Below are 17,853 nucleotides of genomic sequence, written 5' to 3'. Positions count from 1 at the left end.
CCTGGAGTCCCCTCAACTAATTGTCTTGCCCGCCCGTGACAGGGAGGTTTCGCCTCTTCTCTTACGAGCAAACCGCCCGCGGTATCCCAGTCTTTCCTTTACTTGAAAGCTGGTTTGTTAGGTCCAGAATTACCTAACATGGGGAAAAAACGGGCCTGCGATGCCTGCCATAAAAGAAAGGTACCAACTCCCACCAAGAGCGCCGTATCCCTCATCCCACTCCAAAACTGGCGGCTCACCGTTCTCTCCCTTCTTCCCACTGCCTCCTTTTGCCCTGAAGATAAAAACCTAGGTGCCGGTACCAAGATCAAAGTCAAAGTCATTAGCTCATTCAATGCTGGGGAACAGATTCACTGTGACTCTGATACTGCAGGGGCGCAATGCGACTGGTGCATCCATCACAGTCTTAAATGCACGTACGATCGTGTTGTAAGAGGGAAAAAGGAGCCAAAGAACTCTAGGTAAGTAAAAACCTCTGACAAACTCGGACTTTCTTGCTGTACACAAAGCCTGTATTCCCGCTAACCCTTTTTGTTTTCTTTTTTCTTTACTTCTAGGCCAAGACTTACGTCAGAGAAGAAGCTGGCTGAGCGCCTTGAGCGTATTGAGAACGTCTTAGTAAGGGCCGTCGCCCTCAGAAACAGCATAGAGTCTAACTCCCCCACTGCTTCTGGTTCCACCACCCTGTCCCCATCGACGACAGCCCAAGTCTTCGATGAAAGTTCCTTGAGCCTTGGTGAACAGTTTGCCGCCTACGAATCAAATCATCCTTTCTATGCCACATCCCCTATTATGTTGAGCACCAGCAGCCTTTCAGATGGAGAGATGCACCTTGCAGGATGTCCTCTGGGCCACATCATCTGTCACAATGGAATACCGCTGTTCTCCGAGGAAGGTCAAGCGTGGGTTTTCTCCCGAACTGGCGAGGCAACAGCATTTCAGAAACTGAAAGCCTTCGACAAGCGCCAGCAAGTTCAACCACCCAGCTTGTCACTCTCGTACCTCCATGGTTCTCTCGAGCAGCTATATGAGTTACCAGACAGGAGCATCGTTGAACAGGGGATATATTGGTTCCAGAATTCTGCATTCAGACTGGTATTCCCTGCAATTGACACTGTCCTATTCCGAGACACTGTCGCAATGGCCTATGAGCCCTGCGAGGGACAGCTGTCTCTAGAACGCATTAGCGCTAAAGGCTGTGTCCTGGCCTTCCTCGCCATCATGTGCATTTTCAACGGGGACTCGACGTGGCGCCCCATTGTGGATAGCGATGAATGTGCTGTCAAAGCGCACTATTTACTATCTGATATGGTCGAGAACGCGAATATCGTGACCCTCCAGACTGTCTTTATGCTGGTAAGTATCGGATCCCTGTCAAGCATAGGTTGACTGGCTAATAGCTTATTCTACGTTAACAGCACATGCATCAAATATTTTCTGGTCGCTTATACTCTGCTGCTATGCTACATGCAATTGCTTGCCGCATGGTTTTCAGGCTTGGTGGACATATGCAGACAAATATCAAGCCCTACGGAGCAGAAGTTAGTCGGCGGGAGCGAGAGGTGCGCCACCTCCGCACCATCTTCTGGCTCTGCTATATCTTCGATCAGGACACGGCGTTACGGACTGGCCAACCCCCCATCATGTGCCAAGAGCACTGCGACCTCACTCTGCCGGATAGATATCTGGAAAATTGCTTTTGTCGTCCAGCCTTGAGCGACGGCATATTGTCCCTTTCATTTGCGGACGAGAGCCTGTTTCCATATCTTCCGGGAGACTTACGTCTTGGTCAATTAAAGGGAAAAACCTTTCGACTACTCTACTCTGCTCAGGCCCTCGGGAAGTCCGACACAGAACTCCTCCATGATATCCGTGAGCTGGACAGTGAGATCGAGAACTGGCGGTTATCTATTCCACTCAAATTTCGACCTGCGCTCTCAGTTTCTCGACATCCACAGTTTGCACCAGAAATTAAATTGCCACAGAGCATGCAGCACATCGTTTTGCACCTGGAGTACCATCATCTCATGGCCACGATTCACCAAGCAAGTGGCAGATGCTGCCCTGTCAGTCCAGGTGCGAGCTTTCATGAAGGTGACAGAAGCGGCGCTATTGACTCAAGCCTAGCGCTGGCTTTAGAGGCGAGTCGATCGACACTGTATTATCTTCAAGCAGCGGTTGATGGGCTTGCAGGTGAAGCTTTTTGGTAAGTGAAACGCACCTCGATTCTGTTACTTTTCCCCTGCTTCATTCTCCTTTGAGACGATCAGGACGAGGCAGTTGAGCCTACCCAATGGTCCACAAGCGCATTCTAACGGTCAGTCCTCAGGATTATTGTCTTCTATCCCACAGCTGCAATGATCGCTCTATTCTTCAATGTCCTACAGAACCCGGAAGATATGCAAGCGACACTAGATCTGGAGCTACTTCGCTCCGCAGCAGATCTCATCAGAAGAATGCCAATACGGAGGCTAACAGAATACGAAATTGAACACTTCAAGATGGTAGATGATTTCATAGCAGAGCTGGTACGGCTGGGTATTTGTGCGATTTCCAAAGCAAAAGGTGAATTGGAACGAGAAAGTGAGACGTGGGTACCAAATGAACATGAAGTTGAAACATGAAATAAGGACCTAAGATTGGGATATAAAAAGGAATCATAGTATGGATTAAACCTTCTATTCCCTAACCTATAAGTAGCTTGCTTATAGTGTATTTCTATGCTTTTCAGTACGGCTTTGGAAATCTTGAGTGCTGTAGTTGGATGCCACGAATCGTGGGATGAACAATTTGGAAAGACCGCAGCTTTGTGATTTTGGACGAAAGTCCCTTACCCGCTTTCTCGCTGTATCCCCTTTTGCATGGCTCCTCTTGCAGCTCAATCCTTGGCTTGTAAATATACTTAACCACAATGCAAGCCCCGGTGACCGGCTGGTTAACTATTAACTTCACCTCGCGCGAGCTAGTTGGCTGTTGGTAGCGAGTGGCAAGTATATGTGGGCGGCTCAGGTGGGGACTGGTTAGGCAAGCCCTTAGGAACTGTCATGAATGAATGGCATTTATTTTGCCTATGAGGATTAACCTCAACCTCGTAGGGTTAGGTGCGCTAGGCTATTTACGGTCCATAAGTTTAATCGTTTCGCATCTCCTAGAAGCCCTGTATTCTTTCTTATCTACTTGTATGTCTCTCCTCGGTTGCTTCTATGTGATAGGCCTGCTTAAGTGGTATTATCTCCACGAGCTTAGCAACTTATACTTAGCAGCTAGAGCATAGTTAGCCAACTTAAGTCTATTTCGTATTAGTATCGCTAGATTTAACCGCTAATTACTATTATTTAATAAGTTATCTAGTCTAGTTTGCATCCAACTCTCCTTGTATCTTTGGCGAACCTAGTTGCCGCCTGTACTACCTGTAGGTTAGGTGCCGATTTTGGGCTATCTTATACGGCATTTCCTTCGGGAAAGGACGAGATATTTCCAATCATGCTTGTCCAACTAGCCACATGCCTTCTCGCTGGGCGTCCTATTTCGTAAACCGGAATTGCTAAGACCCTATGACTAAGATTGTCCGATCTGCTGGTGGCTGGGACGTGGATAATATGTAAGGAGCTCTGCTTCTCAGGCAAATGTAACTTAGACCCTTCAACAACACCTTCGACTCCTGCAGTATTGCTTTAAAGAAAAGTTTACTAGGAAGTGGGGACTCGATCTCGTCTTCCTCGACCTTTCTCCCATGTTTTCCCCATTCATCCTCAAGAAATTTTACAGCCAGCTGGAAGTCAAGCAAAATCTTCGAGGCGCCCACAAGTACACACACCGTTCTAGATCCTGGTGAAATGAGTCACCCCCAAATGAGAATTCGTATATCGTCCACGCCTCGCTGGTAACCTAGTCTTAATTACTAAATAGCTAGATTTACTCCCGATTAGTATGGTACGGAGGCCGCCGGCAGGGTGCCAAACAATCAGCTCAACGGAGATCAATTATGAATGGCACCAGTCAGTAAGTGAGAATTATCTTAGGAACAAAAGAAATTGAACAGCCATGTGTTCGGGCACGGATATCTAAGCTATGATGTTAGGACTGAAGTCCTTGATACAAAAAGCCGGATGTGAAACGGGAATCACGGCTCCAAGTACAGACCGCGTTTCATATCCAGTCGCACAAACCGCGTGGTGGTATGCGACATACATATAAGGAGGCATCGTTACCAACCCACTGGCTAAGTTCGCTGTAATGGATATGCATCCGCTAGAATCCCATCTCTCCGCAACAAGCTCTTTACTCCCTAGCGGATGATTCAAGTGAGAATAGGAGAATAAGTTTACTACCTTTGACAAAATATAAGAATAGAGGTCCTCACTTCGCCTCGACCGTGTGTAACGCCCGTTTCAGCCTGCTCTCCATCGGCTCATACGGCTCATTCGCCTCTTCTCGCGCCATGTCGTTGATCCAGCGCTCATTTGGCTGAATGCTTCTTCCTTTGGACAATTCAGAAGCCAGATACAGCCACGAGAGCAAGTTCCCTACTGTGCCTACTTCATCGCTGACGTTCGTGGACGCGAACTCACTCATACGATCGTAGAGCTTTTGGTCAGTCCAGAGTTGGAACAGATGGCCAGCTACAGCATCTGTATCGCTCACGTCTACGAGGAACCCGTTCTTGCCGTGCTGGATCTGCAGTGGGATTCCACCGGCCAGCGTCGCAATCACGGGTTTGCCCTTATGCAGAGCCTCCGACACCTTGATCTCAAAACCCTCACGGGTTGAGAGCTGCAGGACAATTTTCGCCTTGGACAATAGTGCGTTAAGCATCTGATCGCTCGGACCAATACGCACGATGCAGATGAGGTGCTTGAGATGATTGAGATGATGGTTGACATACTCTAGGGCGGTGTCATAGACAATGGTGCCGTCTGGATCATCAACTGACCCATGTCCGCAGATGAGCAGTTTGGGCGGTCTCCAGTCGGGAAGGGAAATGCAGAGGAGGTTGTGGAACTTTTCGTATGAGACGAGCACGTCAAGTATTCCTTTGGAAGGGTCGAACCGCGCAATTTGGGCGATATATTCCTCTGGGGTTGAGTGAAAGGTCAGAGCCACTCATAAAAGGCATCAAGGGAACAATCTCAGAGGTCCTTACCTTCTGGGAACTGAATTGTGGGCATGTACTGCTCTCGGCATTGGGAATTGAAGATTCGCCCATAGTAGGAGATTTCCCAGTCATTCATAGGTTTGGTCAATCCGTCTAACCTAATAATGGGTGAGCTAACAATCACAAGAGTGCCCAGAGGTGCATCTCACCAGTCAGTTGACGCAGGCATGTATCCAACCGTCGACAAGGGAACGTTCTTTGGCACAAACGCACGCACAGGGTGGCTGATGAAGAGATCCGCTTGCTTGATGGACTCCCACAAAAGTTCCCAAGCCTCCGCCTGTGGAGTGCCCGGCGTGGCGACGAGATCGCTTCTAATCTGGATATGACTTCGGTAAATGACCGGTCTGTCTGGCGTGCGCTTTTTGATCATAGGGATCAAGAATGGCAACTGAGGGTCATCTATGATGATTATGTGGGCACCACCATCGATAGGATGAACCAGGGGGCCATTTCTCTGGAACCAGGGAAGTATTGGCAACTGAGGAAGTAGCGAGGCGTGCTTTTCCAACCACTCGGGAGCTGGAGGTCCGGCTCTCTTGAACCAGAAGCGGTCTGCATTCTCGTGGACCCAATCGCGAACAGCATCCCTTTCTTCCGAAGTGAAACACACGCCCGGGGGGCTACACCTTGAAGTATATTGTGGTTGTTCTTGGTGATGCGGAAAACGCCAGGCCTAGGTTTCGGGACATACCTACATAGCAATGAGAACAACAGTGTACGGCATAATATAAGCTCGCCGCAAACGAGCGGACCTGGGAGCGAACTTACCATTCCAAATCCACTCCGAGTACTTTTGCAAGCCGAACAAGGGCATGGCGCATCAGGGCAACACCGCCACCCTGCGGGGTGGCGCTGAAGAAGGCTATCTTCACGCGCCGTTTTTTGAGGTCGTTGGCAAACTTGTTGACCGCGGACCAAGTTGCCGACCCCACCGTCTTCTGGTAATCCAAGAGTCTCGTCAACTTGACGTGGAACGCAGCGTCGACTTCAACAACGCCCCGGCTGCCAATCTCTAGGGCTGGGGCTTGGCTGGGGCCAAAGAACCTACAACCAGTGAGAAGAGAGCAATTACTATGTTTAAGACGAGGGATGCTACTACTTGCCTTATACACTTTCTTGCCATTGACTCAGCCTGTTCGTCCAGCGATTTGAACGGCAATTGTTCATCGTAGGAACCCCAACTAACCTTCTCCTCCACCTTCCGAAGTACGATGGGTATGATGTCCAGCTCAAGCCAAAGACGAGCACACAAGTCAGGACACCGTTCAGCCAAGTCAGTCGACATGGCCAAGCCGATGAACTTCTCAGCATGGTCATGCTGATATCCTCTCGCTGTCACGATGATATGATCCGTAATCGCTGACCAATCTGGATGCAGGTTGCCGGAGGATATATCATGCTGCGCGTAGTCTAGCATGTATGAGCTGTCACGAACAGCGACGGCGATTGTGACTCTCCTATTGGTGAAGTGGTAACTAAGAGCAATGCCGGCGTATATGGCCTGTCAGAGTAAGTCAGTGAGATGCTCGTGCTTAATTTTTGTTTTCACCAGTGCCAATGGGCCAGTGTCATACATGGTATGGTGTCCCATCCCAGGTGTACTCTCCGAGGTCGCTTTTCAGCTGGCGTATCTGGTGTGCAGACGGCCGTCGCTGGAAGGTTTCGCAAGCGATAGGAGGAGCTGTGAGTGCTGACTGGTCATCCGCGCTCTGGTCACTGGGGTCCATGCTTAAATAATATAGCGGGCTATAAATCTTAAGTGCATAACATAGGTGGTTTCCAGGTAGTATACTCAGAGGCTTGGGCTTTGTCAAGATATATAGTAAAATATCCTGGCAATTTCTCCTTGTATTATTGGCTTTCTGATTCCACCATATGATTGGTTTCAAACTCTTTCGTGGCAGAATCGATGATAACTCTGATCTAAGTCTAAAATAGTGAACTGACGCCTCTGCAGTAGCATATGATCGGAGCGGAGGTCTCCCAGAAGTTGAAGTTTTGTTGACGAACAAACGTCTTCAACAGTCAAAAAGCTTGTCAGCGGGGATGGAGGCGTAATGGAACCCCCTCTGTGCTCGGCAGTGAACATATGAACGCCACGCTGACGGAGGAGTGGCATGACAGGCTGGTGGCACGATAGTGGGGTGATATAGCAGTAGGATGTCATCACCATTACACATCCCCCTTTGCTAAAACCACGTAGCCTAATTTTCCCACCTGTATTTTTATCTCCTCTCCTAGCGTTGGTATTTGTAGCCACCCCACGAGGGTCAACGACGAGGGGTTCAGGTTGAGTGAAAGGCGCCAAATGAACCGCATATTTTCCCATCCTAACTTGTATGGTCATAAACTCCAGCATTTTTTGGTTGCTACACACTGCAACCTAACATGATTTTGCAGTCGTACACAGTTTGCCTTCCTGAAGGGCCTTCTCTTATTGCCGCTGACACCTCACTTGAATAAACCTCCGGACCTCATAGCGGAGGCTTCAAGCAGCCCATAGGACAGCTCCAAGCAGCCGGACGGAAATGTAACTTCTTGTTATTATAAAGACCTTGAATGGCAAGAATAATATTTGACTCGTTGACTGATTGGTGCATGTTTTGTGGATAGGGAAACATAAATTAAATAAAGAGAGGCAAAGTGTCTTTTGGATATGTTGGCTTTACGGGGCGGGCTTAGAATCTCTTCCGAACTTTTATATGCCGGACAACGACCTCGAATACCTCGGAGTAATCTATGACCTCTACTTCCAACTGACTGTACCCGCTCCCTCTAAAATGGCATTTAGCGGTTTTGTGCATTATATCATACCTGTTCTCGTCCTTAGGGAACTTACCCGTGCAATAATTGTCTTCGGCCTCCTCAGCCGCCTTACTTACCTCGCCATTATTACTGGGGCGAGCGCCGGTGGACGGATCATCTACACCATGGTTGTCGCAGGCATCGCACTGTGTGTTCCATCTTTCTTTGCTCGCTCTTCGAAACTCTTTTCTTGAGCTTCTTGTTTAACCACTTATTATTTGTATTATGAATTATGACATTTTGTCTGCTCGAGTCTGTATGCCCCTCCTTCCCTTTATCATCATATTCCTTATGGGCAGACTACTAGCGGACCGCCTCTGCGCGCTAGTATTATGACTATTGGGGATAGTACTGGGGCTAGTACTTGTACTGTGTCTGGCGTGTCGTTGCCTTTTCGTTCATTGCCTGCGGCATTCGTACTCGGCGCCGTGTTCCCGCTTATCAATCCTTTTTGTCTCTCGTTCCCATTACCAAGGATCCCTATTCGCAGGAAACGCCCGGGAGATCTTCCACTCAGACACTTATCGTGAACACGAAAGCGACACCTTTGGCCCATCGCCAGTATAGGCTATTTTTGGTGCTGGCCGGCTGCATTGCGTGGGCTCACACCATGGCCTCAGATCATATTTTGACAGTCCCCCTTTAACTTTGAATACCTTTATCACGGGCCACGAGACAGCGGTCACAGAATCCACACGCCACTTACCCGTACAAGCATCAGAGATACCCCTGTCGGGCACCTTTCACTACATGAAGACAGATGTCAACTTCGCTGCCTAGCTATTCAACCTGTACATGACAAGCTTGTCATATCATCGCTTCGCAGCGAATTAGAGACACTGCCAGGCATGCCTAGTACCGAGGCGCCCGAAGAGGCTCTTTGCGAATGGCTAACATGAGTGCGCGGTAACAATTGTTCCACGCATTGGGCTTCTTAATTTGACGCCCCATGTATGATTTCAGTACAGTTGCTAGAGGAGGTGCAGATGCACAGATGTTCATAGTGGAAGCTCGCCGAAAGCCAAGTATGCAAGGTGTTGTTTACATACAAGAAACTTTTCACTAGCCTTATTACATCCGAGTTGAGAAGAGCCTATTGCTACTGATATTTATCCTATGTCCCCCCAATTCGATGGCTATCTAATTCTCACAATTAAACATCCTTATGGATTTTTGCATGGATGCTTCTTGATATAATAACATTTCAGATACTCAATTGCCTTGAAATCTCTTCAAGATGACTTCATCTCAGGTGGACGGCGATGATATCAGGCTAGCGACTTCACAAGTCAATGTTAGGCACTCTGAAGAGATGCTGAACTACTCCGACGATGCATCATCTCATAATTCTGAAGGGCCCTCTAATTCCAAGGAGGGAGGAAGCAATTCCCGAAGCCCCGATTCTAAGATTTCCATCTCAAAGGCACGTCCAGGATTTCACCGGGCAGAAACCAGGTCTGTGATTGAGGACAGCGACAAAAACGAGATTTTTCGAATTGCGACGGCGCTTTCCGGTCGCCATTTCGTCTCCACTGCCGGTGAGGACCCGTCTCGCGTCCACACTCTCATTACTCATGACGAAGACTCCCCGGCCTTGGACCCGCAAAGCGATGAATTCAGTTTGGAGAAGTGGCTCCAGAATTTTGTGAAGACACTTCGCGAGCAGAACATCACGGCGAAGCAGACTGGTGTGGCGTTCAAGGACCTCAATATCACAGGCACGGGAGCTGCAGTCCAGGTCCAAGAGACGGTTGCATCGATTCTGCTAGCTCCTCTACGACCCGGCGAGTTTTTCAGCTTCGGAAAGAAGGAACACAAGCAGATTCTCAGAAACTTTGATGGACTGCTTAAAAGTGGTGAGCTTCTGATTGTGCTGGGTAGACCGGGATCCGGATGCAGCACTCTTCTCAAGTCGCTTTGCGGAGAGCTCTATGGTTTGAGTGTGGATGAAAAATCCATAATTCATTACGATGGAATCCCTCAGAAACTTATGAAGAAGGAGTTTAAGGGCGAAGCCATCTACAATCAAGAGGTAAGAGAAGTCGGCAGTCAACATTGTGAGGTGATGCTAACTTGGACGTACAGGTTGACCGACACTTCCCTCACCTCACGGTTGGCCAGACCTTGGAGTTTGCCGCCTCTGTTCGGACGCCATCTCAACGAATTAACAACATGAACCGCGAGGACTTTGTACAATATGTCGCCAAGGTTGTCATGGCCGCGTTTGGTCTCAGCCATACCTACAACACCAAAGTGGGCAATGACTTCATCCGTGGTGTCTCCGGTGGAGAGAGAAAGCGAGTATCTCTCGCGGAGATGGTCCTTTCCGGTTCGCCTTTCTCTGCTTGGGATAATAGCACTCGTGGTCTCGACTCAGCTACTGCCCTTAAGTTCGTCTCTGCATTGAGAATGGCTGCCGACATAGGCCGGCGTGCTAATGCTGTGGCAATCTACCAAGCCAGTCAAGCTATATATGATCTTTTCGATAAGGCCATCGTGCTCTATGAGGGCCGGCAGATCTACTTTGGCCCAGCAGAGCATGCCAAAGACTTTTTCGAGAGGCAGGGTTGGTATTGTCCCCCACGGCAAACCACTGGCGACTTTCTTACATCGGTCACCAACCCAATCGAGAGAAAGGCACGATCTGGGATGGAAAACCAGGTCCCGCGAACTCCAGATGAGTTTGAGCAATATTGGCGTAAGTCGCCTGAGTACTGCGTGCTGAAGCAGGATATCGAGGCGTACGAGGTTGAGTACATGGTTGAACGTCAGGGAGAGAGTGTCGCCCAACTTCGCGAGGTCAAAAACATGCAGCAGTCCAAACACGCTCGACCCAAATCCCCGTACACTCTCAGCATCCTGATGCAGGTCAAGCTCTGCACGAAGCGGGCCTATCAACGCATTTGGAATGACCTCTCAGCAACTGCAACACAATGTTTCGTGCTGCTCGTCATGGCTCTTATCATTGGATCCATCTTCTATGGAACGCCCGATGCAACTGCTGGATTCTATGCCAAAGGCTCTGTTTTATTTATGGCTGTTCTTCTTAATGCGTTAACGGCCATTTCAGAAATCAGCGGTCTTTATGCTCAGCGACCGATCGTAGAGAAACATGCTTCATTTGCTTTTTACCATCCTGCTTGTGAGGCTGCCGCTGGCATCGTGGCCGATATACCGATTAAATTTGCTACTGCGTCTGTCTTTAACATTGTGCTCTACTTTATGGCTGGATTGCAACGAAAGCCAGGCAATTTCTTCCTCTACTTCCTGATTACTTACATATCTATGTTTATTATGAGCGCTGTCTTCCGCACGATGGCAGCCATCACGAAGACGGTCTCCCAGGCTATGACCTTATCGGGAGTCATGGTCCTCGCCCTTGTTGTCTATGTCGGATTCACCATTCCCCCTCCAGAGATGAAGGTTTGGTTCTCCTGGATCCGGTGGATCAATCCAATCTATTATGCCTTCGAAATTCTTGTTGCCAATGAATTCCACGGTCGTCAATTTGTCTGCTCTAGTATCATCCCACCTTATACGCCTCTTGTCGGAAATTCGTGGATTTGCGCTGCTACTGGCGCTGTCGCTGGACAGGATTATGTGAGCGGAGATGCCTTCATTGCCGAACAATACGAGTACTACTACTCTAACGTGTGGAGGAACTTTGGTATTCTTTGGGCTTTTCTTATCGGTTTAATGGCTATCTACTTTGTCGCCATCGAACTCAATTCCTCAACAAGCAGCACTGCTGAGGCTCTTGTCTTCCGAAGAGGTGGTGTGCCGGCTCATTTGCGCGCAGGTCAAAAGCAATCTTCGAAAGATGAAGAGACGCCAGTGGATTCAACCAACGAGGGGAGCGCCAATGGTGGAGACGTCAAGGCAATCGAACCTCAGAAGGATATCTTTACCTGGCGCAATGTTATATATGATATCGAGATCAAGAAAGAGCAAAGAAGGCTTCTGGATCGCGTCTCTGGTTGGGTCAAGCCAGGCACGTTAACTGCGCTGATGGGCGTCAGTGGTGCTGGAAAGACAACATTGCTGGATGTACTAGCGCAACGTGTGAGCATGGGCGTCATTACTGGCGACATGCTTGTGAATGGCAAGCCTTTTGATGCCAGCTTTCAGCGCAAGACGGGCTACGTGCAACAGCAAGGCATGTAAGATGACCTGGGATTATGACATCTTCTGACACATATTTAGACCTGCACCTCGAAACTGCTACTGTCCGCGAGAGTCTACAGTTTAGTGCAATGCTAAGGCAACCGAAGTCCGTTAACAAGAAGGAAAAGTACGAGTTCGTCGAAGAGGTCATCAAAATGCTCAATATGAAGGAGTATGCAGACGCCGTCGTCGGTGTTCCAGGCGAGGGTCTCAATGTCGAGCAACGAAAACTCCTGACTATTGGAGTTGAACTGGCCGCTAAGCCAAAGCTGCTTCTGTTTCTCGATGAACCGACCAGTGGTCTTGATTCACAGAGTTCTTGGGCTATCTGCTCGTTCTTACGAAAGCTGGCTGACGCTGGACAGGCTATACTGTGTACTGTCCACCAGCCAAGTGCGATTCTCTTTCAAGAATTTGATCATCTGCTCTTCCTGGCTAAGGGTGGCAAGACTGTATACTTTGGAAATATCGGATATAACTCGCAAACCATGCTAGATTATTTTGAGTCAAAGGGAGCCCGAAAGTGCGGCAAGGAAGAAAACCCGGCCGAGTATCTTCTGGAAATTGGCAACAGCGGATCCAATAGTGAGGGCAAAGATTGGCATACCGTCTGGGATGAGAGTGAAGAGCGTGCGGCCGTCGAAACCGAGATTGATAGAATTCATGGCGAGAAACAGGCTGAAAAGGTAGCGGGAGAAGACGACTCTAACTCCCGGGCCGAGTTCGCAATGCCGTTTAGGTATCAAGTTCAGGAAGTTACCTATCGAGTTTTCCAGCAGTATTGGAGGATGCCTAGTTACATCTTTGCCAAATTCATTCTAGGTATCGCTGCTGGTTTGTTTATTGGATTTTCATTTTTTAAAGCGAACGACACAATGGCCGGAGTGCAGGAGGTCATCTTCGCTGTGTTCCTACTAACAACAATCTTCTCAACTCTCGTACAGCAGGCAAGTATTAATAAAACTGGTGGTGCTCAAGAGATGTCCTAATATGATTGATAGATTCAACCGCTTTTTATTACGCAACGAGCGCTATACGAGGTTCGAGAGCGTCCGAGCAAGGCGTACTCGTGGAAGGCATTCATTACGGCTAATGTTATCGTGGAAATTCCCTTTCAGATTATTACTGGAGTTTTTATTTACGCCTGCTTTTACTACCCTGTTATGGGCATCCAAAGCTCTGCTCAGCAAGGATTAATCCTTCTCTTTACCATCCAGCTCTTTATCTATGCCAGTACCTTTGCGCATATGACCATTGCCGCTATGCCGGATGCGCAGACAGCAGCCAGTATCGTTATCCTCCTTTCTCTGATGAGCACTATCTTTAGTGGTGTACTCCAGACTCCGTCTGCTCTTCCGGGATTCTGGATTTTTATGTACCGCGTTTCGCCATTCACGTACTGGATCGGTGGCATTGTATCGACGGCGCTTCATGGTCGACAGATTACCTGTTCGGAGAAAGAGACGTCGGAATTTAACCCACCTAGCGGTTTAACCTGCGGTGAATATCTTGAACCATTTCTCAAAGAAGCTCCTGGAACGCTGCAGAACCCTAATGCCACGGAGCAATGCCGGTATTGCTCAGTAAGCACCGCCGACCAATACCTTGCAGCCTTCCAGGTCTACTGGAGTGAGCGATGGCGCAACTACGGGATCTTCTGGGCTTATATAGGGTTCAACACCATCATGGCGGTTGTCTTGTACTACGTATTCCGGGTGAGGAAGTTGGGAAAACGTTAAGGTGAGGGGTGCGGATAAGTACTAGGTTGTAACAATCTACAAAGGCAGCATATATTTGCAGTGAGGAGGAAGCAACTGGACGTAGCGAATATGATGGTTAGTTACTGTGTAGTCGCAAGCATTTATCGAAACAGGTTTAATTAAAGCTGCGCAGGAAGTTTAGCTTGAAATTGAATAGGAATTTATTAAAAATGTGATACATTTGATGAAGGACCGGGTTGAGGTATGCCAGCTTGCTAGAGGGTATTATAAGAAGTATTAATATAAATTATTAAATTCTCCTGATCCTAAACTTCAGCAGATTAGACCACCTTAGTCACACGGTCTCATAATATATGGTACCTGTTGACTCATGCCGCGGGGCGGGGCGAGCCAACTAAGCAAGCTTAGTTGGGCCCAAAACGGTGGGACGGCACAAAAGGGTGGGACAACTGAAGGGCCCGGTTTTTGGTGCTCTTTAGGGCATTTTCAGTTCTTCAACACTCTCATCAGGTCAAAAAAAGTGAAAATTGTTGGCATTATGAAATGAAGCTTCTTGTGATGATATATTTGCTATTGACTGTATATGACCGGGCGAAATGACTGCCGCGGCGCCCAAACGGCTTCTTGATTGAGAACGACTTCTCATGCATTTCTCACCTAATTGAGGGGGGTTCTTGTTCATCGTAAAGTGCCTGAGTGGCCTCCAAGGCTTCGGCTTCCTCTATTATGCGATTTATGAAGGCATCATCATATCGGGCGTGGCGTTGAGGCGGGCATGGTGTTGAGGGTATCGTTGAAAGGGGGGACTCGCGGTCGGGTAGGCAGGGCGGCGATGAGGGCATCTCGAGATCTTCTTCATCAGATAGATCGATATCTTCATCCTCATCCTCATCGGCCGGCGGTTGTGTGAGCGTAAAATCGACGGTATCATCACTGCAGAGAAGGCGTGATAAATTTGCTGACGAGAGGGGCTTATCTGCAAAGCGTGCTTTGCGAATAGCCTCACGGGCTTCCGGGGCAAGCTGGGTATCGATTATAAAGAAATCCTCCTTTTCATTTAATTGAGAAGTCATCTCAGCTCGTGAGGAGTCATATGAGGCATATTCAACATCCTTCCCGGTATGTTCAAGCCACTGTTTAAACTGTAACCTCTTCTCAATGCCGTTGACGATAACCTCCTTCTTCTTCCGCCACTCATCTTTTATCTCTCGCATCTGCCGTATCGCAAAAGATCGAAGATTCCGAAGTTGTAAGCGCTGCTGCGCCTTATCTCCTGCTTTTACAAACTCAGTATGTTGTTCTCGAAGCTCCTCCAAGCTCATATTGTGAATATAATCTCCTACCGGTCGTGCTCGCTTGCCGCGCTTTCTTTGGTGATATCTCTTCTCGATACGCGCTCGGCGATCTTCAACATGATTCCTCACGATATTCTCAAGCACAATAGCTTCATTGACGATCTTCCGGACCGATTCTAGTCCCCTGAGCGTTGGGGAGCTCAGAATATCGTGATAGCGGTTGCCGACATCTCTTGCTGTATCAGAGGCCAGAGGAAAGCGATTTTCCTGCGGTAAAAGCGAAGATAACGCCGGATCAATAGCCTTACGAGTCTTCAGCTTCTTCTTTAAAAGATAGCTAACTGCAGGCACCTCAGTGGGCGGGAAAATTCCTGACTTTTCGAAGCCTGTGATGATGTGGGCCGGCGTGAAGCCTTCATCAAAGATCTCCTGAGATAACGAGGATTAGTATGTGAAAAGCGGGGTATTTGAGAGAAGGTTGAAGCTGATTACACATACCTTGAAGGAGCCGGCAAAGTCACGGCGGTTGAAGCTCAAATTTCCCTTCCGCAAAGCATCTCGCAGCCTTTTTTGGTGTACATTCTTTAACCACTGAAAAACACCAAGATCCATCGGTTGAAGTATGTGAGTTGAATGAGGAAGAAGGTAAGCAACGAGAATATTAAATTTTATACAGTATTCTCGAAAGGCGAAAGAGCCGTGACCGGAGAAGCCGTCAATAACGAGCAACCGCCACACGAGATCCTCTTCAGCCTTTCCTTCCGTGCCGGGAGGCCTGTCATATGAAGCGGCAGCATTAGAAGAGCTTTTTAGGTGCTCGTTACACCCAAACCACGCTTCAAAATCCAGCTGACGATGTTGAACCGCTGCAGATTTCTCCCAAGACTTCCGGTTGAAGTCTCTCGCCCACTCGAGCGTTATATCGCTATTCGAGAATGCCGTATCTGACTGTGCAAACCGCATCTCGAGATCTCCTTCTATATTCGCCCACTCGAGCGTTGGAAAGGCTTTGAAGATAAGCCACGGCGGAGTGGTTTCTCCAGCGGCGTTGCCCGTACCGATCACGGTACAAGTCTCTCGATCATTAGGGGAATATACCTCTGTTGCGGTCTTCTTCTTAGTACGTACAACGAGGCATTGTATCCGCTCTCGCAGTATTCCGACTCTAATACCTGCTTGATCAGCATTCCAAATTTCCGAGGCGCCGATTCTGTATCTCGTGATAACCTCATTGAGCCGCTTGAACCACTGCTTCGTCTCCTCCACGCCGGCTTCCTCATACTCATAGCGCGCTGCTTCCTTCGCCTTCAATATCGAGGTATCAAGCTCAGGATGATCATCACGGAAGCGCTTGTACCACATCTTCCCGACCGGCTCGGTGTCAGGATCACGGCGGCTTCTTATGGTGTTAACTGCATCCACAATCTCGCCTTTGGAAGCCGGAAGACCGGACTTCTGCATCCAAATAATGAAGCACACGATAGCCTCATCTTCATCATCCGAAAGAAGTCGCGGCCGGCCGATATTTGGCTGAATAACGAGCTCATAATCAAGGGTATTCGCATCTTCAAGCCGCTTGATAATCCGAGCAATAGACGACTTCTTAGAGCCGGGATATCGTCGTTCAGCATCGCGGAGAGAGAGAGCCTTCTTTGGCCCGTTAGAAGCATCACGAGATAAGCCCTTTTGGAGTCGTTAGCGTGAAAGAACAACTGCCTAAGCAGCTTGGAGGTTAGGATCTGATGGCATAATGCACTTAGACAAAATTAGTACTTTTTTCACTAATTGGCATCCAGATTTGAGTGGAAATCACATACAAAATCGATGAAATTCGCGACAACCGGCTGTGAGGGGTTGTCCCACCCTTTTGTGCCGTCCCACCGTTTTGGGCCCAACTAAGCTTGCTTAGTTGGCTCGCCCCGCCCCGCGGCATGAGTCAACAGGTAATACTGTTCGCGCTTCTTTCAACTATATTAAAAACAACATTCAAACTTTAATACCTGCGTGATATTTAGAATTAACTTCAAATTAATTGAAATTTCCTGGTTTATATCGCCCTAACGGTGCCTATAAATACATACCCAAATAGGCTATTTTAACTACTAATACCCCTACCAGTTTGTATAACTAATTTTCCTACTTAGTCGCCCTCTCTGATTTTTAGCGCCTTTGGATTTATATGGGTAAAGTAACCAAGGGGTCTAAATTGCGGCCGTTAATAGGATCAGCAGACAGGTTACATTGGAATGAGAGAGCACCAAAGGCAAGAGAGAGGGCTGCCTGCAGCTGACGGCGTGAATGTAATTGTTTACCGGTGTGCAATTGGGACGAGCGCTGACCAGCATGGTTTCCTCGTTGAAAACGAGATGGTGGCGTGCGTAGGTGGGTGTGATGAGAATTGAAACAAATTGTGCAGTCAACTAACTCATTAGCTAAACTTTTGATTTTTTATTACAATGGTCGCTCTAGCTCAGCCACTATCTCGCCCAGTCTCATAATTTCCGTCGATTGTTACCCCGGTACAGCGCTATGTTTTAGGTTTATAACACGACAACCCTTGTCCATGAGTAAGTAGCCTTAATGAAAGTGAACCCCTCATCATGATTGCTTCAGTCGCTGCTTAAAAAGCTCTGATAGATATATGTCTCGGGAGCTACTCTATTTAATCCACTGGCAGTTTGAGGGGAGTAGGTAGATTATAATCTATAGC

General features: G+C 48.2%; 4 protein-coding genes across 4 annotated transcripts; 2 read left to right on the top strand and 2 right to left on the bottom strand.

Moving 5' to 3' along the window:
* The first annotated feature begins 116 nt into the window (after window positions 1-116).
* On the top strand, window positions 117-2,634 carry BKA55DRAFT_721622 (uncharacterized protein). The gene is made up of 5 exons (XM_046201015.1): window positions 117-180; window positions 349-461; window positions 558-1,356; window positions 1,419-2,206; window positions 2,330-2,634. The coding sequence occupies exons 1-5, from the start codon at window positions 139-141 to the stop codon at window positions 2,622-2,624; spliced, it is 2,037 nt and encodes a 678-aa protein (XP_046040916.1). The 5' UTR covers window positions 117-138; the 3' UTR covers window positions 2,625-2,634.
* Window positions 2,635-4,048: 1,414 nt separating this feature from the next.
* Window positions 4,049-7,202, bottom strand: BKA55DRAFT_587236 (trehalose synthase). Its single transcript, XM_046194634.1, has 7 exons — window positions 6,733-7,202; window positions 6,262-6,659; window positions 5,927-6,202; window positions 5,785-5,849; window positions 5,305-5,749; window positions 5,144-5,253; window positions 4,049-5,075 (listed from the first exon to the last, which is right to left on the bottom strand). Exons 1-7 carry the CDS (start codon window positions 6,883-6,885, stop codon window positions 4,360-4,362), a joined length of 2,163 nt encoding a protein of 720 aa, XP_046040915.1. The 5' UTR covers window positions 6,886-7,202; the 3' UTR covers window positions 4,049-4,359.
* A 1,928-nt stretch (window positions 7,203-9,130) lies between these two features.
* Window positions 9,131-13,961, top strand: BKA55DRAFT_744705 (ABC-2 type transporter-domain-containing protein). The gene is made up of 4 exons (XM_046201605.1): window positions 9,131-9,995; window positions 10,049-12,119; window positions 12,167-13,074; window positions 13,129-13,961. The coding sequence occupies exons 1-4, from the start codon at window positions 9,201-9,203 to the stop codon at window positions 13,864-13,866; spliced, it is 4,512 nt and encodes a 1,503-aa protein (XP_046040914.1). The 5' UTR covers window positions 9,131-9,200; the 3' UTR covers window positions 13,867-13,961.
* A 419-nt stretch (window positions 13,962-14,380) lies between these two features.
* BKA55DRAFT_587229 (uncharacterized protein) lies at window positions 14,381-14,755 on the bottom strand. Its single transcript, XM_046194633.1, has one exon. The coding sequence runs from the start codon at window positions 14,688-14,690 to the stop codon at window positions 14,502-14,504; it is 189 nt and encodes a 62-aa protein (XP_046040913.1). The 5' UTR covers window positions 14,691-14,755; the 3' UTR covers window positions 14,381-14,501.
* Between the last annotated feature and the right edge of the window lie 3,098 nt (window positions 14,756-17,853).

Source organism: Fusarium redolens (genome assembly GCF_020744475.1).
Source record: "Fusarium redolens strain MPI-CAGE-AT-0023 chromosome Unknown BKA55scaffold_39, whole genome shotgun sequence".
Classification (NCBI taxonomy): domain Eukaryota; kingdom Fungi; phylum Ascomycota; class Sordariomycetes; order Hypocreales; family Nectriaceae; genus Fusarium; species Fusarium redolens.
The sequence above is the reverse complement of the archived record's forward strand: the minus strand, read 5'-3'. Positions and strand labels throughout refer to the sequence as shown.

What these genes read in the sequence shown, in the direction of transcription:
- BKA55DRAFT_721622 (XM_046201015.1), top strand. Translation starts at nt 139, where the DNA reads ATGGGGAAAAAACGGGCCTGCGATGCCTGCCATAAAAGAAAG. An exon ending in TCCAGACTGTCTTTATGCTG is followed by an intron (nt 1,357 to 1,418) that starts GTAAGTATCGGA and finishes CTACGTTAACAG; the next exon opens with CACATGCATCAAATATTTTC. An exon ending in CTTGCAGGTGAAGCTTTTTG is followed by an intron (nt 2,207 to 2,329) that starts GTAAGTGAAACG and finishes GTCAGTCCTCAG; the next exon opens with GATTATTGTCTTCTATCCCA.
- BKA55DRAFT_587236 (XM_046194634.1), bottom strand. Translation starts at nt 6,885, where the DNA reads ATGGACCCCAGTGACCAGAGCGCGGATGACCAGTCAGCACTCACAGCT. An exon ending in GGGATGGGACACCATACCAT is followed by an intron (nt 6,660 to 6,732) that starts GTATGACACTGG and finishes TTACTCTGACAG; the next exon opens with GCCATATACGCCGGCATTGC. An exon ending in ATGGCAAGAAAGTGTATAAG is followed by an intron (nt 6,203 to 6,261) that starts GCAAGTAGTAGC and finishes CACTGGTTGTAG; the next exon opens with GTTCTTTGGCCCCAGCCAAG.
- BKA55DRAFT_587229 (XM_046194633.1), bottom strand. Translation starts at nt 14,690, where the DNA reads ATGCCCTCATCGCCGCCCTGCCTACCCGACCGCGAGTCCCCCCTTTCA.
- BKA55DRAFT_744705 (XM_046201605.1), top strand. Translation starts at nt 9,201, where the DNA reads ATGACTTCATCTCAGGTGGACGGCGATGATATCAGGCTAGCGACTTCA. An exon ending in GGGCTACGTGCAACAGCAAG is followed by an intron (nt 12,120 to 12,166) that starts GCATGTAAGATG and finishes ACACATATTTAG; the next exon opens with ACCTGCACCTCGAAACTGCT. An exon ending in TCTCAACTCTCGTACAGCAG is followed by an intron (nt 13,075 to 13,128) that starts GCAAGTATTAAT and finishes TATGATTGATAG; the next exon opens with ATTCAACCGCTTTTTATTAC.